Raw genomic sequence first — 24,010 nt, forward strand, 5'->3', positions numbered from 1 at the left:
CGAAATGGCTATCATTATGCATGTCGTGTAATGGCTCGGGAATGAGGCTTTGGCCCCCATCTCTGAAGGCCACCATCACACGACAAGGAAAAATGGCAGCGTCACGTTATAGTTATATATAGTATCGAAAGCCGGTCGCTGAGGGAGGGAGAGCCTTTCAATAGGAGCCCAACTTCCTTCAGTCGCAAGCAAGCCCTACTAAACTAAAGTAACGCGGAGCGGCTTCGCGAACCTTTGGTATTTAAGTAGGGCGAGCAGTTTGATAGTGACTTCTTAGGGTAAGGTAGGGCGACGAAAGGCTACTTCAATCTAGGAAACAGCCGGAAACTCGAGAGGCTTTGGAAGCATTCGCCGTTCGCCGTTCATTTCGTTTCCCGCCTTGAAAGCACTCTAGCAGCGTCTAAGTGTTGTTGAGGGCTTTTTGCCGCCCCAATGAGTTCAGTCGTTAGCTAAGTAGTCAAAGCAAAGCCCAAGTCAATTACTTTCTTTTATTTTCTTATAAGGGAGTAAAGAGCCCTTTTTACTGCTGTCCAATAGATGTGTAGCCACCCCGAGCGATTTGAGTTAGTCAAAGCACTTGCTCCGCTGCTAGGTAGCAATGTCAAAGCCCTCAACAACGAGGGCTTTGACACACAGTCCCTCGGCTCACTCATCCGAGCATATTCTGACTTCATCAAGGGATGACCTATTAGAACCCTTATAAGATAGTTTTCTATGCCCAGGTAACATATGTTTTTTCTAAACCGACTTGACCTAGCTCATCAAGCTCAATCCAGTATCAGCAAACATCGTTTACTTAATATGGTCTATGAGGGACCACACTCTCATTGAGTTCATATTCCATTATATCATCTCATTTTACAAGCATTCATAAAACCTTTAATGGCTACACTCACCCAACAAATTAGTGCTACGAGATTGCCCTAGTGATGAGGGAGTACCTCCAAGCACTTGTGGGTACATTAATAAAAAGGGTTCATAGCCCCCTTTATTTCATCTATATATATATATATATATATATATATATATATATATATATATATATATATATATATATATATATATATATATATGAAAAAGTTTATATAAGGTTTCATGTGTTTATAGATCTACTTGATTTAAACCATTTTTTGAGTCTAAAATTTTATAATTAAAGATGAAAATATATTTTAAAATAATCCTAAGGAATCTTTACTTTAAAATTACATATTATGATAAAATTTGAAGTTGCTACGTAATTGGATTGTTTAACGTTGTAACCTTATAGAAACCACACCCATATATATATTCTCCCTTCTTCTCTCTCTCAAAGAGGGGTGATTTTTGCCCCAGTTTTCTTTTCCTTTCTCCCTCTCTCTCTCTCTCTCTCTCTCTCTCTCTCTTTGTCATTCTCTGTTTTCGTATTTCTCTCACTCCCTCTTTTTATCTTTCTCCATCTCTCTTTCGAGATCTATCCTCATTTCTATTTCTCTCTGCTGGCTAACCAAGCCCTCCTTCCTTTTTGTTCACCTTTTTCTTTTTCGTGTTTTTAATTGTTTATAAATTTGTTATATTGGTCATAATACTCGAACTTACCCAAGTACCTCGCCTTGGACCAATGGTGAGTACCTATCTTGAGGCAATCATTTAAATACTACACTAGAGTATAAAAAGAATTTTACAAGTAAATAGATCAAGAGCAAGCTTTCTATACTTCTCCTAATCTACTGTATATAAGTTATATACTTCCCTATTTCTAGTCGTCCAATTTAAATGAACAGTTCAGATGGACCCAATTACAATGTCACGCCTGTATACTGTTTTAATTTTAAATTTTTTCTACAAACACTTTGACACCAAAATTTGGGTGTCCATTCCTCTCTTAAACTCGTACATGCAAAAAACTTAAGGGGTATTTTGGCTATTTTATTTTATTAAGAATATTATTTTTATATTTTTCTAGATGTGCCCTATTGAGATGATGGTATGTAACAAATTTCATATTTATATGATTTTATAGAAAAATAAAAATAAAAATTCAAAAGCATCAGATCTAGGTCAAACAGTTAATGGCTCATTGGATCTAAATTGAACAGTTGGATAGGAGAAATATATAATTCCTGTACAATAAGAGAAGTATAGAAGTCTTTCCTATAAACCAATAATGGCTTTAGCAATTTTACAAGGGTTATGAACTGCAGCCGCCAGCTCTCTCCAAATTGCACCACAAATTGCACCGCTCTTCTCACTTTGCTCTTTCTTTTCTACTCGCTTTCTTTTCTTTACCTTCTCTTGCATTTTTGTTTCCCATTAGCTTCCCTTTGTACAATTGAATGGCTCGCGTGCCTCCTAAAGCTGAACATTTCTAAGTTATTTCGGAATGACCCCTCTAAAATTTGAAAATTTATTTCACAGGCAATGCATATGTTTCAACAAGAGGGGGTTTAGAATAGCTTTGAGAGAGAGAGAGAGAGAGGCGTTTGAGAGAAGAGAGAGAACTGGTGGGGGGAGACATGGAGTTCGCAATTATTAGAAGAGAGAGATGTTGGAGGGGGATTTGGAATTGGAGAGGAGAGAAAGGCGGGGTTTTGGAGAGTAGTGGTAGCACCATTTGAGCTTCAACTACCAATCTAGGTTTCCATTCCCATTGACGTGTTTAAAAATCACTAAATATTTTTATAACATGTAGGGTCTTGTATTCCAACTAAACTACCATCTGCATTTCCCATTTGTTCTTGTGTTGTTTACATTCATGTTATTCTGGCCATCCCTTTGATTTGACGATTGAGAACAACAATTAAATATGGGAAGTATTGGATAACATACATCTTCACTGCATAAATAAGGGTTGCAATGATATGAAAATCTATTGTTGCCCCCAATTATGAATTGAAAATTCCATAAATGGTGATGATCTATACACATTTGAAAATTTTGAAAATAGATGATCTAGATAATGTGTTAGAAGATGAACTATTTTTAGGGCTAGAAATCCTAAAAATAGTTATAATTTATGGAGTTTGAACTGGTTGACAACCAATCATACCACACCTCTTTTGCACCTCAATAATGTACTTGTGTTGGCTTAGGGAATCGTCGACTTCCTACACGATCTTGACTCGATACCCAGGAGGAAAAAAGCCTCCCCATATCCAAAATCTCAAACTGCCTTTTTTCATGTCTATGAGTCTCGAGGTCGAGATGATCAATTTGAACATTTTCTGTTGGGTGCATGTGGCCTTTAAAGGCCTTATGAGTGCTTGTAAAATGAAATGATATAGTGAAACATGAAATTAGTGGGAGTGTGGTCCCTCGTGGGCCATACTAAGCAAACGATGTTTGCAGATACCGGACTGTGCTTGACGATCTAAGCCGTCCATGAGGCAACCTTTTCACAAACACTATAGCGTGAGTCATGTAATGGTACATAAAATAATAGCATGAACCACGTATCAAGGTAACCCTAGCATCCACCTTTCAGGATCCGTATGAGATGGATTGAGAAACCAAAAATTCAAAGCTCTATAATTTCAACCACCATGGTAGTCAATCTATAAAAAAAGAAAAAAGAAAATTAAGTTTGAGCTTGAACTAACCAAACACGTTTTAGCTCATTATCAAAGAAAAGCAAGTCCTATTGTGTGGATTCTCTCTTCTAGCATTAGCTATTAGGAGCAGAATGTCATATGTCCATGGGGTTTAAAATGGCTGGGTCTTAATTTATAGCATGAATCAACTAGACTTAGACAAGCAAGCTCATTTTTGGTAAAATCATCACCAAATGCAAATGTTCCATGGCTAACACCATGCGATCACCAAGCTAAAACAAATAAGACTTTGTATGTGGTGTCACCCATTGTTATTCCCAGTTATATGATCTAAACGGACGATTAGCATAACTTTAGTTATACTATTACATTCCAACACTAATTTGTGACATTACAACTAAGGCTATCTCAATCGTTCATTGGGATCAGAATGCTGGGAATAAAACAATAAAGAAACATGGAAATACCCTTTTAATTACTGCTGTTACAAAAATCACCTGATAGAAATATTACATTCATACCAAATCTGTGCAATTTTATTTTTTATTTTTCAAAATTCCCTATCTTCATATTTTGAGAATCTGAAGCTTTCAAAATAATTCTTTTTACAATAGTTTTGCCTCTTATATTCTTCCAAAGATTAAAACCTTTGGATTTTCAAAATATGAAGTTCTTACTCGACAAAAAGGTTTTGCTCAAAAAAATAAAAAAGAACTTCAAATTCTCAATATCTTAAGTTTTACTAGACAAAAAAAGCAAAAAAATAAAAAAGCAATGGTTCAACAAACTTTGGCTTTCTAAATCCTAATTTATTACTAGACTTTTTAGTATAGCAACAAAAAAACTTCATAATTTAAATCCGAAGTTTTTTCTACATTTTCCTTTAACATAAATGCATTGGATTTAGAAAATTCAAAGTTTTTGCTCAACAAAAAAAGTAAAAAGGTTGGTTATTTTTTACCAACTAAACTTTGGATTTTCAAGATGCAAAATTTTCTATCCTCCTTATTGGTTCAATACTATATTTGGCCCTCAAACAAACCTAAGAGACTTTGATAAATTTCAGACCTTCAAAATCTGAAGTATAGTTATCTTCGTTATTTTTTAAGAAAAGTGAATAAAATGGGTATGAATGCAATAACTTAAAAAATATATATGTTTAAATAATGATACTTTAGGATAATACATGCGTTAATCACTCAATATTTAAAAACCACATGCATATGTTTTATATGAAGGTGGCATTGAAAATAGATTGAGGCCATGGTGGTAGTACCAAGAAGCCTTATGATGAAATCTCGAAGTCCATTTTCATCAAAGAGTAGGGGCCCAAATCTCCTATTACTTACCAGTGGTGTTAAGCTTCCCAACAAGTAAATCACTAGGATTGTAAGATACCCTCTATATACTACAAAAAGAAGGAAATTGTATCCTTATCTATACTTTAAATTTTGGGAAAGTGTATGATGAGACCATTTACCTTTTGTAGAAGGTGGTCACAATTAATCTTGACCATTGAATGTGAAATTGGGTGGATGCATTTATTTCATTGACCAAACTCAAAGTTCAAAAGAAATTTAATCGAACTTTGGTACACACCCAAGCTATCATATTTTACATCGAATTATTGTAAGCAATTGTGACCTCCCAATACTAAAGGTAAATGGTCTTATTGTATACAATCCTTTAAATTTTGCCACTCATTTTTTCACCTCATTGGTAGGTGTGTAGATTGGTTGGTCAGGTACTGGTTGACCTTGACCTGGACTTGTGTCAAATCTGAGTCAATTGGACACAAACCATTCAAATCAAACCTAAAATATAAAAAATATAAATATATTAAAAATATTTATTTGCATATTTCATATATACTTATATATATTGGGTTGGGTCTTGTTGAGAATCTAACTTAGACCTAACCCTAGTCAATAGGTAGGTTTGGCAATAGATTGGGAGGCCCAATGCCTTGAAAAACTAGGGCATGGACCAAAAAATGCAACCCAGGGCCTTGCCAGGCTATGCTTGGGTCAGGGCTGCCTTAACCCAACCCTTTTTTTCCTTATTCTCTTGTCTTTTCTTTTTTCATTTGTGTGTATTAGGCTCAGATTGCCCCCAATCAGGCTTGGGCCAAGGCATCTTCAGCTTGGTCGGGCTGGGTTGGGCTCAGGCTGACCTTGTAAGGACCATGGCTGGCCTTGCTAGCCCAATAGGGTCTTAGGATGGACCCCACCTGGACCAAGATCTGACCCATTGGGTCTAGAATTGGGGTCCGAAATCACACTTAGGTCTGAGTTGACCCACTTACTCCGCTGGGCCCTTTAGCTACCCCATGAATGGAATATGAAAAGAAGTTTAGCATCTAGAAATTCACCCATGAACATGGATTCATACAGGAAATATCCCCAAAACCACCATTCTCATGGTACAGGAACAGATGCAATGTCGCCATTGCAAATGTAACCGGGCTTCGCCAGGCCTCAGAACCCATCAGGAGGCCAGCCTATTCATGTTTTGGGCCCTAAAGGGCAAAATCTAGATGGGTAGGACCCAGCCTAATGGGCCTCTAAAGGTAAATTGGACCCAACCTTAATGGTGGTCCAAGATCCGGATATTAAAAGGTGTTATTCTCCTGTACTTGCAGAGGTAGTACGGAACAATAGGCCATAGATAAGTGCCTGTAGCATACTCCCGTGGGTGTATATTGTACATTTACTCATGTTTTATCAAAAGAGATATTTAGGCTGATTTTTACCTATAAGATATTTTGGGGTCCACTTTAGAACCATCAATGAGTATTTTCAACAACAAAAAAAAAAACAACGGATTTTGAGTTCTTAAAGGCTTTAATCTTGACTGTCCAAACATTGGATGGTCTATAATCAATCTCAGGACTTTATTGTTTTCCCACATATTTTCCTTTCTGTTTTTTTTTTTTTTTTGGAAGACGATCGCAAGGTTGAGGAGGTTACCTCCTCGAAATTTAGTATCATAAAGCTTTACCCTCACGAGGGAACATTTAAGCCTTTGGCCCCATAAATTGGAAGTCATAGCAATGTGGATCATCAAAGTGAATGAATAGTTTCTATGGTTCAAAGTATTGAAGGTAGGGGACATCTAAGGGGGCAGGGTCATGTGCCCCATATGCCTTTGTCTAGACCCTATGTTAAGGGAATTGGCATGGTCCAAGTCACCAATAGTGGATACAACAATAGTGCATTTTATCAATTTAATTGACTATCTTATATAGAAATGGAACGTGCACCACCCTTGTACGAAAATGAAGGAGAAAGTGATGTGGCAACAATTTGATGATGTGGGCGATAACATGGATAGAATGACATTTGATATTTAGGGTATGTGGCATCGGAGGATTTCATTTGGTCCTTCGGGCGATAACATGGATAGAATGACATTTGATATTAGGGTATGTGGCATCGGAGGATTTCATTTGGTCCTTTGGGCTCAAGGGTTTGGTTACAATGTCATAGGCCAATTGGATCTTGCCATATGGAATTTTAATTTTAATTTATGGCATGCTCCTGTGGGAGCAAATTGCATACATATTCCCTCAGACAGAATACCTACTTAGGGGTATTTTTTTCATCTGGAGAACAAAATTTTGTCAAATAGTGTTTTTCTCCGATTTGCAGTTGATCAAATGGCAATTTGGTCAATTGTCATTTTGCTGTCTACGGGTGTTTAATTGTTACAATTTGAGTTATAAGTTGTTATTATGCGGTAGTGATAGTGTTGGTGATGGTATAGTGTGACAATGATGGTGGTTGTGGTGAAACAGATGGAGCGATGGTAGTATGGTGGTGGGAAGTAATGGCAAGTAGGCGGTGGTGGTCGTAGAGTGGTAGTAGTAGTGATGGTAGTACGATGATGATGGTGGTGCCGCAGCGGTGGTGGTAGTGGTGATGGGGGATAGGCAGCAGCAGTAGTGGTGATGGTGGAGGCGGCTGCGATAGTGTTGATGGTGGTAGTAGTGGTGGTGGTGGCGGAGTGGATGGTGGAATGGCGGTGGCTCGGTGATGGTAGCGGTGGAGTGGCAATAGTGGTGACGGTGTTGTAGTGTGGTAGTGGTTGAGAGAGCGAGAGACAGGGAGAGACCCCTAATTTTTTGCAAAGCTACTTGAAATTGAAATAGTGTTGCAAAAAATTCAAAGGATGCGTTTCGTATAAGGTTCAACTTTGTATTACAAAAATAAGGTGCATCTCAAAAGTCTACCCTAAAAGGTTGGTTTGATGGTGAAAACCTTTGTAATAGCCAAAATAAAAAAAAAATTTCTTTGCCTTTAATTATGAAATTCAAAACTAAAAAAAATGGCATAGATCAAGCAGATCTATAAACGCTTAAAAATCTTGAAAATTGTGGATATAGATAATGTGCTACAATATGTATTATTTTGTCTGATTTGAAAGCTATTTTTCTTTCATATTCACACACATTTAAGTGGATTTTTGAAATGTACCTTATTTCAATAATATAAGGTTGATACCTTATATAAACTTTTTCCAAAATTCGTTTTAGGAGCTCAATTGCAATTGAGAATCATTTCAAATTTGTGAATCAAACATCTCTTGAGGTCAAATTACTGGTGATAATTTTTCAAATAGGCCCAACTTGTAATTTAGCTAGCAAATCAAACAATTCCTTAAATGAAACATTGGGATCCACTTCAAAAATTGAGTACTTTTGATTTCAAAATTTGAGTGCCTAACCACTTCTTGGAAACTCTTCCTTCAATCTTGGAAACATATAGACCAAGGTCCAAAAATTCGGCGATCCGAATCTGGAATTGTCGAAACCGGTCCAATTCACGTCCACTTCAAAATTGAGTACTTCTGTTTTTAAAATTTGAGTTTCTAACCACTTCTTGGAAACTCTCTCTTCAATCTTGGTAACATATAGACACAAGGTCTAAAAATTCGGTTATCCGGATCGGGAATTGTCAAAATCAGTCTAATTCACATCCTATACAGATAGAACCACCAGTTGACTCACTGATAGAACCGGTTCTGACCTGAACCGGTTTTAACAAGGGAAGTTTTAATTTTTTTTTGAAATACGATCACCCGCCCCCATTTTTTTTTCTCTTAAAAATCACCTAAAAATTTTGTGTTCCAGATCTGAAATTGTCGAAACCGGTCTAATTCACGTCCACTTCAAAATTGAGTACTTTTTTAAAAAAATTGAGTTTCAAACTACTTCTTGGAACTCTCCCGTCATCAGTTCAACCTATGACTCTTTGAGAGAAATTTTAAATGTTAGAATTTTACAAACCTTTGGGAGCAATTTCACGCACGAGACATTTACAATGCCCGGAAAATTTACATAGCTATATTTTACATAGTTTATTACTTTATTTACATAGTTTAAATATTTAAAGCTATTTTATTTATATAGTTCATATACAAGGTGTAAACTTTTTTTTTAAACTTTCCCTTAACCTTTTCGATTAAAGTGTGATCTAAGAAGGGTGATGACTTTAAACTTTCCCTTAACCTGTTCCATGCCCAGGTAAAAGGACTTGATGGCATTAGGTAGGCAGCTAAAGTAAAGTTTTGTCATGAATCATGAACAAAAGACTGCACTTTCTATATCTTAAGTTGATAATCCAGAAAAATGAAGAGATTGAGGAAGATGTCGCACATAAAATTCGAGCTGGTTGGACAAAGTGGAGATATGCAACTAGAATTTTATGTGATCGCCACATACCAATGAAGCTGAATGACAAGTTCTATATGACAACTGTGAGACTAGTTTTGCTCTATGGGGAGGAATATTGGGCAGACAAAAAACAATATACCCATAGAACGATTGTAGCGGAGATGATGATGTTGAATGAGTGGCAAGGCAAGAAGGGATAGAATTTGAAATTAATCAATTCGGGAGAATTTAAGTGTGGCACCAATAGGCGATAGGATAAGAGATAGTAGACTTAAGTGGGTTGGCCGTATGTGGCGCCCACCAAATACAACACCTGTTAGGATGTGCGAGTTAGTTCAAGTAGAAGGGTTAAAAAGAGCAAAGGGTAGGCCCAAAAAGACGTGGTTGGCAGTGGTCCGAAAAGATATGGGGACTTATGGTCTCAATGAGGGTATGATATTTAATAGAGCATAATGGCGAACCGAGATTCATGTAGCCAACCCCAATTAATTGAAAAAATACTCTGATGAGGATGATGATATACCGGGTGTAAACTTAGCTATATTTCTTTCACACCTAGTTTTAACATAGTTAATTTACACCATAGTTATTTTATGCCATAGCTAATTTTAGAACTTTACAACATCATTTTAAATTAACTAATTCTAATGTGACATATATCTCTTTTTCTTTTCTTTTTTAACATTCAAAGGGAAAAAAAAAAAGCCCTAAAAATATTCAATGGTCTATAAATATATAGATAGGAAAACGACATCTCAATATTCATGTATTTTTATAAAATAGTGTAAGTACATAATGCAACACCCTAAAATTGTTTTGAAACTTAGAAAACACTATTTTTAGAAAGTTTAGTATTTTTTTAATTTTTTAGGCCTTTCTTCGATCTTCTGACTCGTTTTTTGAGGTGGCCGATCCATTTTTTTAAACCTTAATGTACACTTTTTTTCATAAATAAGGTTGTTTGCTAGGTTGAGGAAGCATGTACCTGCAGGAGTACATTATATAATTTTTAACTTTATTCTTTTAAAGTTGATGAGTAGTAAATTTTAGCAAGGAGCATGTACCCGCAGGAGTACATTATATAATTTTTAAGTCTAATTCTTTTATTAAAGTTGGAGAGTAGTGGATTTTAGCGCTTTGGAGCGTAGCAAGAAGTTATATGTTAAGTGAAGTGGGTCCAATCCGTTTGTGTTTCTCCTTTTGGCACATCATACTTTCCACACTATTTTCTTTTGGGACTCTTTTATTAAGGCGTATATAACCCCATCGATCCTTCTCTAAATGTAGGAAGGCCATTAGAGTAGAGAGACAGGAAAGATGGAACTCCTCATCCTCACAACCCTGCTTTTTACTCTCTCTACGTTAATCCCAATCTGCAGTTCTAACCACTTAGAAGTACCGAGCTCACCACTTCATGGTAAGCATTAGGAATAAGACTCTCTCTCTCTCTCTCTCTCTCTCTCTCTCTCATTGATTCATGAGCTGTTTGAATAATTTCAGGTCCTCCTCTCTCAGCCATGAGCAAACTTTCAAGGAAGTTAAGGGCTGGGGACTTAGCCGTGGTAAGTATGTTCTTTCTTTGTTGTAATAAATCTCTCTCTCTCTCTCTCTCTCATAGTGTCTCTGTCTCTCTCATAGTGAAGTTTCTCTCTCTCCCCCCCCCCCCCCCAAAGTGAATATTGAAGTTTCTCTCTCTCTCTCTCTCTCTCTCTCTCTCTCTCTCTCAACAAAGTGAATAGTCAAATTTCTTTCTCTCTCAGAGTGAAGTTTCTTGATAATTTAGGTGGAGGAATGTGTCCAAACAAGTTGCAAAATCACAGGCCAAGGCATTGATCATTTCTCAAGTGATACTTCTAAAGAAATGACGACACTCTTGCCCACCCCATTACCTCCTCCTCTTCCAAACCAACAACAAGAAGAAGTTCAACCCTTCAATGAAGACTACAGCTCCCCAAGTTCACACCCTCCCATCAACAACTAACCTTTTTTTTTCCTTCAACTCACAAGCTTGCATGGCTCGGCTTGGCTCACCTTCACCCCCTTAACTTTTATTTGTTTTTTTGTTTTTTTGTTTTTTTTCCATATATTTCCCTATAATCTATAGTAACAACTATAGTTTAGCCGAATTTTATTTATTCTTTTCGTGAGCCGAGCTCAAGCTGACATGAAATAGAAGCTCATTGTTCCGTGTCGAGTCGAAATGCACCTGCCATGAGACCACAAGAAAGCCTAGCCATGCTCCATCTAAGCCTGCTAACTTAGGAGCCGAGCCTAGCCATGCAAGTATGTAATTTATAAATTTTGTTCCAATATTTAAAAAAAAAAGTAGAATTTTTTCTTTTCTTTTCTTGGTAATGTTCTTTTTTGCTTATTAAGTGCTGTTTCTTTCGCTCTGATGGATAGGGAGAATAGATGGCCCAGATTTCGCGCATACAATTAGGACTCGACTCGGAGATGCGGAGACATGGCGGCTTATGAGCATGGACTATGTGCATGCACGAAAGCGGCGTCCTATTCATAACAAGCGGCCGTAGATCCATAAGGGCATGCCGATTTTTGCATTAGGACTGGAGAATTAGATAAATTCTTACTGTGATCGTGATCAGTGTTCTCATCCCGTGAGAATTTGTGTTTTTAATACAATTTTGAAAGAAATGTTAGTTCGACACTGCTTAATTCGGTCACTTGGTTCTGAACTTCTGACTAGGGAATAACAGTCCATATAAAAAAAGAAAAATTCAAATTTATGAGAGTTTCATTAAGCTGAAGCCCTAAAAATCTGGGTTTCATGTTTCATGATAGGCAAAATTTAAGCGCCTTTTATCAATAAAGAAATGGGGAAGTTTATTCTTAATTAATTCTTTAGAATTGCCATGAAATGCTCACCATTTAGGGATTTCAACTGAGGAAAATTGTTGTATGTGTGTGGGGACACATTTCTATATTTGCGTTCCTAAGGCATGAAATATTCATCTTAAAGATCGATGCATATGGGTGGTCCCTCCACAAGAAGGTTGAAACGAATGGTCTAAATATTTTCTTCATAAAATTGCCATTTGAGTTTTTAATTTTAATTTTTTTTATTTTTTTTACATATTCATGATCTCTATATTAGAGATTTTATATTCCTTAAAAAATTATGTCTAAAATCCAAGGATTTTTAAGAGGGCACTAATTTCTACATGACTTAAGGCTCATGAAAACTGTGTCGTTTAGCTAAACATTCCTTTCTACTTTGAGGAATTGGCTCCTTTTTCCTTGTATGTCACGTGGCAATTTACATCAATTTTAAAACTGGATGGCAAAATATGATACGGAATGAAAACATTAAAAAATATAGATATATGATACGGACTGCCCAAGTTCTAACATCTAATCAATACTCGCCACGTCACTGATTTGCACGAAAGGTCCAAAAGATTTTATGCTCCTTGTAGGAGCAGGTTATTCACTAGCTCGATCTAGGAGGGTTTTTAAGACCCCAAGTTTTAAATATGTAACCTCTTCCACCTAGAGACCTATTCTAAGATTGAGTAAAGACTGTCCAATTTTGAACAGTGAGCTCCAAGTGTTTAAAAGCTCAAAATTTATTTTTTTATTCTTCAGAGAAGTACTCGATTCTAAAAATTATCATATCGTGAAAATCCCCTCCACAAGTTCTTGTCAGCACTTGTTTTGCCTCAGGGAGTGAGTGAGTGTGGAATGTGCTCCTATAGGACCTGAACTAGTGACCAATATTATCACAATGTTGCCAAACATCACAACTAGTGTTTCAAAAACTCGAACAACTGGTCATACCGAGCTTTTAGAATTCTACTTTGGATCGGCAAACCGGACTGATTCTCCAATGCAAGAATCGGTTCCAAAAACAATTAAATAATAATTTTAATTTTGAAAATAACAATGGAACTAGTAAAAGAAAGTGTGAACTGGGAAATTCGGGTGATCCAAGTCGCTCCGTTTGCTGACAGATTTGCCTGCATCTCTGATGGAACTAGGCGAGTGTATAGGAATGGAATTGATTTCGGGTTTTGACAGGAATGGAACCGATTTTGGGTTTTGATTAGGAACCGGGTTGATCTCATCAAGTCCCAATCCAAATAAGCGATTCCTCATCTAGATCATCAACTTATTATAGCTATCATATAAAATGCATGATTCCTAGTTCCCTATTCTCTTATGGAACCAGGCGAGTCTATGGGAATTGAACCGACTCAGTTTCAATTAAAAAACGAGAGAGCCCCATTGATTCCTAATCCAGATAAGCAATTCCTAATCTAGATGGCCAATTTTGAAAGAATGATTACAACTATCATCTGAATGCATGACCACGCCAGCGGACCACAGAAACTTGCAATTTACCTAGAGGGTAACGATGGTCATTTTTTAAACAACACAAGGCGACAAGAGACATTTCTCTCTTGTGGTAACTCGTGCCCAAACCCAAAAGTAACGGTCTTGAAGAACGTTATTTCACCATTTTGGTCGTTGATTTACCGCCCCTAATAAATAAATAAATAAACTTTAGACTACGCATGTAAAACTGTTGGTTCCGTTGATTGTACGGAAAGGCAATTTTTTTTTAAAAATGCTAATTGTTTGGTAGTTGTGATGTATCATTTAGTGGTTTTGATGTATTATTTAGTGGTTTTGATTAGCTTTTGCCTTTAAAAAAGCTTGAGTTTCTCTAATCCCTAAAAGTATGGGTGAAATTCGATGAATAATTAATAATTTCCAGTTTGATTTGCGCGATTTAGGCCGACAATGGAAGGGACAAAGCCTAAGATTTGTTTAGAAATCGAGATTTGACCATGTTCTAGTCAAAACATGTGTTTGACTAAGGATGGAATTTAAAGCTTAAACAGTGTTTGAAAAATAACCGACTCGGTAATCGGCCTATTTTGGCTCAAGTCGGGAACCACAAAATTGAAGAGTCTTCATACTTTTTATAACTGTTAAATGTTTTATATTAACACTTACTTGCTCTGACTCAGAATCACTCGAGTTAAAATTGTCGGAGTGAGGTGGAAAATTCCAACATGGTTGTGAGAGTCCAAGTTTGACTCTTTAAACACTCCCTAAATATTGCTTCATGGGATTGTAGTGTACATCTACTCCATCAATAAGAAAACCTACTTGGGATTCACTCCGAAATTTTGGGAAACCCTTAAGAATCATTGGATCAATAATCTCAAAACAAAAAAGAAAAAAAAGTTGGAAGTCTCGTAACACTTAGATCTCACCCCTCTAAAATTTGGATGTTGTTTATTTAATCTTGAGTCATCATTTTTTTCAAGCAATTAGAGGATGAGATTAGGGTTTTTCTTTCCCTCTTCGTGTTAATCTAGGGGCTAAAGAGGTCACATCTCCAAAATTTAGGATCCTAAAATTAATCCTACAAGAGGTTTTACATGAGGGACGATAGTTAATATACTCCTAAGGGAGTATAACATATTTTTGGCAAAGTTTAAACAAACAAAAGCGCGAGCTCTATTTTATAGTGATTTAAAAAAGGAAAAAGTTTATAGTGATTTAAAAAATTAAAAAGTTTATATAACGTTGCAACCTATTATGTAGAACTACGGATGCACCTCAAAAATCCATGGAAAAAAGGTAGTTTTAATGTTGAAAAACCCTTTGATTGATCATCTCGACATCGAGATGTATGACCACAAAAAATAAAAAAGATTTCAAGTCTAAAAAATAGTGCATTTTACAACATATTATCTACACTGTCCATTTTGAAGATTTTCATATGTTTATAGATCTACTTGATTTTAACCAATTTTTAAATTTAAATTTAAAATTTTATAATTAGATATAAAAATAGATTTTGATATAATCCTAAGAACATTTTACATCAAAATTATATACCATGATAAAATTTGAAGGTGCACCTTACCTCTGCAGCTACGGATGCATCTGTAACTTTAAAAAATGGATTGGCGACAGGAATGGGCACCCCAAAAACCTGACCCGATCGGATCGCTGTTTTACTGTGAGTAAAAATAGTGAATCGACGAAAAAAACGTCTGGAAAAACAGTAAACATGCCAAAACTGGTTTAGATCAGCCGTTATCTGGTTCTAAGGCCAGTTCAAATTTTCGAACACTCATGTAGATGTTGACATGGTTTTGTGCAAGAAATTGTGATTTATATAATCTCTATGATGGATTTGTATATTGTAAAACTATTTATCTGCGGTGTGAGAATGTCATAATAAGTCTTATTAGTCAAAAGCAATATCAAGGGGATATGTGTACGTCACAACTTTTTTTTTTTTTTTGAGTTTTAATTGATGTTAATGTCACAACTCACAACACAAAGTGTTGGTTTCACATCTAATGGCTAAAAGTTATCTGAGTTTAACACAAACGTCTTTTTTTATATAAGTTTTTTTTATATACTATGAGAGCACTTACCAAATATGAAGTAAGAAAATAATCTTATTGTCTTTTTACAATCTAGTGTATACAAATAGTCTCAACCATTTGTTCAAAAGTTGAGGATACATTTAGCACATGAACGGTATGGTAATTGCCCTCTTGTTTTGGTAATGTAAACACTGGATATGAGGTTTTTCCTTTACTCTTCAAAGCTGTCCAGCATTTGCATTGCTGAACAATATTTTCTCCCAGGCCACCAATCATTTTACTCTCTCTACACTTTTACTAAATCGCCTCTCTCTCTCTCGCCCTTCTAAATCTAAATAAACAATAGGGGTTAAGGATTTTGGCCCGTAAATGAGTTTCTTGTGGAATCAAAACTCAAAAATGAGTTAAATGATTCGATTTGAGCCTCATTTCTTTTGTGACGAATTGCAATCTTTGATAGGTTTAATGCCGGATAATTGGGCTTTCTTTGTGTGTTTCTATGTCGTTTTAGTTTTTCCTCGATGGGAAATGAGTTTTATTAGAACAATGCCATGGGAACCTAAGACTAGGGTTCTATGATGAGAAAGGGATTAAGGTTTAGCATCAGAAAAACTCGAGCTTTCTCTTTCTTTCTCCATCGATCAATTTATGCTCTTTCTTTCTCTCACTGCCGCTCTTCATGGCATTCTTCAACTGAGCCCTCACCTCCCAAAACAAGCTTAAGCAACAAAGAAATGAGTAGAAAATTGAAGAAATGGAGCTCGCAGGGTTTTGAAAGCCCAAACATACATTGTTTTAAAACGAATGCCCTTGTCCGGTGTTTGCATTGCCGGACACGGGTTAACTTAGGAAAAAAAATAGTCGTGGGTTGGTGGGGGTGCTCGTAAATTCGGGCAAATGAGTGCTAATTTGGTAATTGATTCCCCCTCCCCAATAGTATCCGTACATAATTTGCTAAAAAAAGAAAAACAGTTAGTCAAGATATGAGATGATTGGCATGACCAAACAAGAAAATACTCTTCTTTATCTTTCCATTTTTTTATCTCATCTTTTCCTTAATTCATGATTTCTACTCTATCTCATGTATCTTTGAATACCTCTTCTCTCTCTTAGACCTCTTTCTATACCCTCTTTTACTTATATATCTCATCTCTCTCCTCCAACCCTATCTCTTGCATCTCTACCTTGTTAGTCCCAATACAAAAAAATAATACAATGTATAATATCAATAAATAAATAAACAACTTACTTGGATTTGCTATTAAGTCACACGAGGGACTTAAAGTTTCATACGAAATCCTATAGATCAAGCCATTCATATAGAGATAGTCGAAGATCTTGTATCATCTTTGTATGTTTTACAATTCAGTGGACAAGCAATCTTGAGAGTTCTTTTTGGTGAATCTTATTCATTTTGCATATCGCTTTTTCATCATTCTCTATCTTTTTCTCTTAATTCATTTCTTGATGGGTTAACCTATTTTTATAGAGAACACATTTCTTTTGTAACTCTCACATTCATAGTCTATAGGACTTGAGATCCAAATGTAGCTATTGTTGTAATTCTCGCAAGTGTAGTAAATTTAGATTAACAAATTGTAAACAAACCGTTAAATCTATCATTAGCCCACTAATGACTCATATAATAGGTTGTCATCCAAAAATCCTAACAATTTGATAAAAAAATATTTAGAAAAATAAACTAGGTATATATATAACATAGGAAAAACATTTTTTACAAAAAATCCAAACACAACACTAGGTTTTCCCTCTAGTGACACTAGGTTTTCCATCCAGTAATACATCATATTAAAGCTAAAAAATGGATTCAAGTATATGACATTGCCTCATGTTAACCGCCTGGATTTTACATATGCTACAATTGACTTTTGTACTATTATTAAAAAGTAAATTCCTGAGAGAAAAAAACTTGATACGCAACATTTTGAATACATCTCCCCCTTCCTCAAATATATCTTTAAATACATACCTTCTTTCCTATAACTCATCTCTCACATCTCCCCATCTACCTTGTCATTTTTGTCTCACCTTTTCCCACTTCCACATCCACATTTTTTTTATCATCTATCTTTGTATAAACATGTTTCCTAAAATCTCTCACATCCCCTCTTTTCTTATCCTCTCCCTTTCACACCTCCCCATTTTCCATGTAGCAGTTTACATGATAACATCACTTGTTTGTTGTTTATGATGATACACAATTTAGTACGTAGCAGAACGATACCAAGTTTCTTAAATTGACAGCAACACTCTTAAAAAAGTATAAATTGTATTTGAGATGTAGTGTTAGATTATGTCAACCGCTAAACGCTCGAGTTCAAGCCTAATTACCACCCTCAATCATTTATAGTTGATGACTCTTTTCCTCGAATATGATAACTTGGTATAGTATTATGTGTTGACTTGCTTATCTAAATCCACTATTTATCTATTCTATCGCAAAAATAGAAGTGGACCTGGATAAAATATAGGATAGGTGACCTTAAAATAGGGGGTATAGAGAGCGAGAGAGTTTAGAGTATGAAATATAGGTCTATGTATATATCTTTCTATTTTTATGTATCTATGTGGGCTCTTATTTATCCTAATATTTGAGATTAAAATCCTCCCTAATCTTTCTTATTTTCTTGGTTAGTGTAGAGATAAAGAGACGTGAATAAAAAGAGATGGAGAGAGCAAAGGCCCTCCTTCCTATTTTCATAGATATATGGATGACTTACTCATTAAGTACAGCTAAATTTGAAATTTTTTATGAAAATACGAGGGATAGGAAGCCTTTCTTATTATTTTGCCAAGCGTTTGTCTTTTATCATTTTATTGTCTAAATAATTCCTACTTTGTCTTTAATTTTTTCTTTAATGACACTCTCTCCTATTTATTATATATGTCATTTATCATAAAAATGCCTATTTTGTCTCTCCATCTTTATTTTAAAAATGAGTCCCTATTCAACTCTCTCACCTATTCATTTTTTAGATGCACATGGAGATTTTATAGTAATGACAACACATTTGCTTTCATTATCTCCCACTCTTCTCTTTTCTCCCCCAAAAAAACCATTAACCTAAAATTTTATCTTTCTCGAAATTCTCTCACCTCTGCTTTATAAATGTTATAATTCCCTTTCAATCAATTATTATAATAAATATGATATGTATAATGTTCATAATTATTATTATGATGATTATAGATGAATAGCAGAATAGTACAATTTAATTATAAGTATCAAAATTTAAATATTAACAATAACAATTTATTTTTTTAAAATATTATAATTATAAGTTTTTCCTTGATTCTCTCAAGTAGGATATATATATATATATATATTGAAAAGTCTTCTCAACGTCTATAGGCGAAAATGAGTAGTGATTTCGCCTACCTTCATCACCGTCCAAAGTTCATCGCTTGATCATTATTTGTCCGGTAGTATTTTATTTTTTATTTTTTTTACAAATGGAAATGATCTGAAATTTGGAGCATGTGTACATCTTAGTGAGGTGCATCTAATAAAAATATAAAAAAGTAATTCGTGAAAAAAAATTTGATCAAAATACCCCTAAAACTTTTCAGGGGTATTTTGATCAATTTATTTCATGTAAAATATTTTTTTGATATTTTTCGTAGATTCCCCTATTTTTTATGAACACACGTTCCAAATTTTAGATCATTCCGATTTATAGAAAAAAAATAAAAAATAAAACACTACCGGACAATCGTGACCATGCGATGAACTTTAGACGGTCATGAGAGTAAGCAAAATCACTGCTCATTTTCACCTATAGACGTTTTGTAGTATCTTCATATATATATTATTCTTTAAAATTTTATTATTTTTTCATGCACACATTTTCTCCCTCTTTTTCTTCTGGATAATAAATATATTACATATTATATTCACAATTGTTATTACAAATTTTAAGAAGTGAATTGTAACATAATATAATATAACTAAAATTTTAATAAATTAAATATAAGTAATAATAACTTATTTTTATTAGAATATGCTATTTATGATTTTTCCTTGATTCTCGTAAGTCCAAGTAGGATTTTTATACATATACATATTGTCATAATAATTAAAAAATTAAAAATTGGTAATAAAAATTTATTTTTGTTAGATTATTATAATTATAACTAAATTTTGTACCCAAATTGAATTAAAAAAAAAAAAACTTGCTATCGTGAAAGGAAGAAAAATAAATAATATCAACTTTATTATTAATTTTGATTGTGATAAACATATAATTATTACAAGTTTCTCTGCTGTGCTGTAAACAAAGTCTTTCATTTTTTTTAATTTATGAATTTAAATTTTATTAATAAATAATATAAATTTAATATTTGATAGTATTTAATAGAAATTATATTAGTTATCATAAATAAAATGTATTAATAATATTTTTTTAATAAGCGACATAACACCAAATTTATAAATACAATTATATTCATATTTTGAAGTTTAACATGTTAAGGAAATTACAATTAGATTGAAAGAAAAACTAATATTTTATATTTTTTTATATTTTCTCAATTTTTCCAGTTTAAAAGTTAATAACTAAATATTCAAATTATTAATCAAAAATGAAAAAATAAGAAAAATAAGAAAAATAAATATAATAAACTAAAAATACAAATCATAGAGGTAAAAATATATAGTTGAAATCATAGATGGGTGTGGTTTGTATTAGGAGTCAACCTTAAACAATGAAGGTCAAGCATGCTTCCAAATTGTGTCAAAAAATGTAATTTTGAGACACACGACCTTATTTGATATCCTATAATTGTTTTTCAGCCCTACTTATGAATTTTAAAGCTAAAAAAACGATACAGATCAAGTAGATTTATAAACACTTGAAAGTGGATGGCCAAGTGGCCAACATATTTGCAAGATGCACTATTTTCAGAACTTGAAGTCAATTTTTTTTTATATCCATATATCTCAAGGTTTATCCATATATCTTGATGTTCACATGATCATTTGGAGGGTTTCACAATCTTGAAACAATTATATAGCTTATAACTAAAATAATAAAAGAAAAATAGAATTCATTTTCTATTTTCCTTAAAATTTTCTATATTTTTATATTTTCAAAATTTATTTTTCCCAATTACAAAAATCCAATTTAATTTTTAAAAAATAGTACGAAAGACATTACTTTTTTCTTTTGCATTCAACTTTTATTGTGCACCAAATATATTTCTTACATTTCTTTTTAATTGAAATAATAGTTTATTAATATGAATTATATTTATGATAATTAATGTAATTTTGCTGCTATATGTAGAGGTGGAACCATCATACTCTCTCTCTCTTGTCTCTAATCTGATAGGCCTTTTGAAAATTTATTTCAAAATTAAAAAATATATTTTAATAATTAATGATTTATATCACGTGCAATGCAAATTAGTCTACAAGTTTCTTATATGGTTCTAATATTGGAAAAGTACTTGGTGAGTTGGCCAACTCTGCATCAACTTTGGATTTTGAGGTATTTAAATTGTAAAGCTTAAAAGACATTCCCAACTATTGTAAATCCATTTCTGCCTTAGATATAATTTGAGGTATTTAAATTGTAAAGTTTAAAAGACATTCCCAGCTATTGTAAATCCATTTCTGTCTTAGATATATGAATTTGAGCTCTAAAAACAATTAGTTTTTAGTAACGAGAATGATAAGTGAAAACCAACAATGCAAAATAAACTAATTTTAAGGTTCAAATTTTGCTTTGTATATTTTTTTCCTAATCATTGAGGTCCTGATGATAGACCTGTAAAATTTTGGATCCCCACACCTATTAACATCTTACATATAGGGTGATTTTGTGCTGATCTTGTTTTATTTAGAGTCCAAATAATCTTAAATTCTTAATTTAGGAGCACATTGGACCACAAATTCTATATTTCTATAGGTGCAGTTTTGTTAAGAATTTCTGCCCCAAATGCATATGCTAGAATATGAGGTAGTTAAACCTCTTAAATGGCCTTTCTTTAGGAGGCAAAACTTCCATAACTGTTATTGTAGGGTGTGTTTGACACATAGAGTTTTTGGGAGTGGAAAGGACTCTCCCACAAATTATGGAACATATCATTTTTTATGGAAGAGAGGTCTTCCAAAAGTGAACCCATTTTAACACTAAATCGAAGATCGCCCTTCTACTTTACAGCTTCCACACAACAAATATCAAACATGAAAGTGGAATATTTAACTCCCACTTCCAGAAACTTCCACTTACCAAACACACATGTAGTGTTTATAGCATGTTTGGATGAATCAATGTGCTCACTGATATTTTGCTCAGATGTGAAAAGATTGTGTTATGTAGCCAAATGAGCATTTCATTAAAAGAAAAACAATGAAAGTTTTTTAGTTTTTTAATCAGTTGAGTCATTTGATCTATCATACATTGGAATAAGAAAAAAGAATGGCCTGGCCTGGATACTGGCTAGGCCAGGGAACAAAATAACTTTTCAGGCGATTTCTTTTGCTTTTGAAAATCTCTGTTTCGAGTTTCAAAATTCATTTGAATCTAGACATATTATTCGTAGCCAGAAGGGTTTGAGTCAATCTCCAAGGCAAAACTGTTGGATCATTTCAAGCATCAAACATTGTCCTTACTTTACATGTATTAGTTCTAATGGTCTTTTCTTTTTCTTTTCTCTCTTTCTTTTTTTTTTAATGTTTAGTCCTAATGATCTTTGTGGAATCTCTTCCATAGCTTTTGAAATACCACTTATATTTAGAAATCTCTCCCATTGCTTTTTGAAATACCCCTTACATGTGGGAATCTCTACCATTGTTTTTTGAAAGATCACTTATATAGGAATCGGGGCAAGTCAAAAGATTTATATGCACCTTGGGGAGCATATTGTCCATTCACTTTTTAAGGTAAAACCTTCTGTAGATTTGGACAGTCAGATCTGGTAATTATAATGTTGATCCAAAAATTTTAAGTAAAAAAAAAAAAAAATACACCTAGCTCTTTTGCATGAGGGAGTAAATAATTGAGTATGCTCTGGGAAGAGTCCACTATGCATGTCCTAGAGGAAAGTGACTATGGTCAAGCTTCAGTGTTGAAATGCCATGTACTTTGTTGTGGACAAAGTAGACACTACAATTCTCCTCACAAACTTCCTACATTGGCCCCAAGAAACCATGAATAGCACATTTTGAATCAGAGACCATTTTTGACGACAAGAGTTTTGGTGGGTCGGCTCTCGCGCCTAAAATCCATCTTAGATGTGGAGTTTGAACCTGAATTTCACTGGCTGATAACCTGGACTGCTGCATTATAAATCTAAATAGGTTTCGAAACTTAGAAATACACTATTTTAAACTTTATTTTTAGATCGTTCATTTTAATTCTTCGTAGATCATTGGATATGCGCAATTTCTTGAGCTACAAAACCATGGACATAAAGTGGAAATGTATCTAAATCCATCTCTAGAATGGATTTTTGGATGCAGACTTCACCTGAAAAGGACCTATTTGAACTTTCTTCATTTTTGAGGCAGTTAATGCTTGAGAAGACTCCTCAATGGTATCCAATGGATACCTCACCAGTGACACTAAACTGTGATGGATGTCTAGGGAAAAGAGTGCCTGAAAGTTCCTTCAATTAACATGGTAGTATCTTGCTGCAAATAAGAGTTCCAAGCTCGATCTCGACCCCTACACTTGGGCAGATCGAATATCGACTCAACCCATTTTCTTTCAAATCGTGGGAAAACTCAGCATAGTTTTCCAAATTCAAAACTGGCGTCTTCAATGAAACTCAAATTCGAGACTGAATATAGAAGAGAAGCATGTTCTACAGCTAGAACCGCAATTGACTTGTGCACCATTTCCAGCACATTTAGTTTAAACATTTAAAACTTGGCTCAAATTCTGAGTTTTTTTATAAAGAGGAAATTATCAAATTATCGATAAGAGATGATCAATTTAACACTTAAACCATGTATTTTGATTTTAAATAAACATTAAAAAACACATGGTCTTTGAGCTGAAACCATTGTCAATAGATAAGTCGTCGAATAATACATTTTGAGTAAAGGAAAAAGTTTATATAGAGCCGAGGCTCTAAACAATCAAATTAGAGCACACGCCAAAAATTTCACTAAAAGAGATTGATTTGATGCTCAAATATCTTCAATTTGATCATCTCGACATCGATGCATGGACACGAGTAAAAAATAGATTTCAAGTTTTGGAAATAGTGTATTTTGTAATGCATTTTTGGACCTTCAATTTTCTGCTTGATCTACCTTATTTTTTAAGCTTAAAATTTTATAACTAAAAGTGAAAAATATATTTTAAAGCTATTACAAAAACTATATTTCTAAACACTATTTAAAGGTGCTCTTTATTTTGATTGTTTAGAGGCTCGATACAAACCGCTCCCTTTGACAAAGTTCC

The 24,010-nt window shown here is 34.1% G+C and overlaps 1 protein-coding gene across 2 annotated transcripts; it reads left to right on the forward strand.

The window, feature by feature from the left end:
* Positions 1-10,486: 10,486 nt before the first annotated feature.
* On the forward strand, positions 10,487-12,055 carry LOC110007248 (uncharacterized). 2 transcript variants are annotated; one of them, XR_002280921.2, is made up of 4 exons: positions 10,487-10,618; positions 10,702-10,763; positions 10,985-11,484; positions 11,605-12,055. XR_002280921.2 is itself a non-coding variant. In XM_020667116.2 (4 exons), the coding sequence occupies exons 1-4, from the start codon at positions 10,519-10,521 to the stop codon at positions 11,733-11,735; spliced, it is 465 nt and encodes a 154-aa protein (XP_020522775.1). In that variant the 5' UTR covers positions 10,487-10,518; the 3' UTR covers positions 11,736-12,055. The 2 variants fall into 2 exon arrangements, 1 of the variants encoding a protein (XP_020522775.1); XM_020667116.2 differs by having other exon boundaries at positions 10,985-11,156.
* The last annotated feature ends 11,955 nt before the right edge of the window (positions 12,056-24,010 follow it).

Source organism: Amborella trichopoda, chromosome 10 (assembly GCF_054954075.1).
Source record: "Amborella trichopoda isolate Santa Cruz 75 chromosome 10, AtrichopodaSantaCruz75HAP2 v2.0, whole genome shotgun sequence".
Classification (NCBI taxonomy): Eukaryota; Viridiplantae; Streptophyta; class Magnoliopsida; order Amborellales; family Amborellaceae; genus Amborella; species Amborella trichopoda.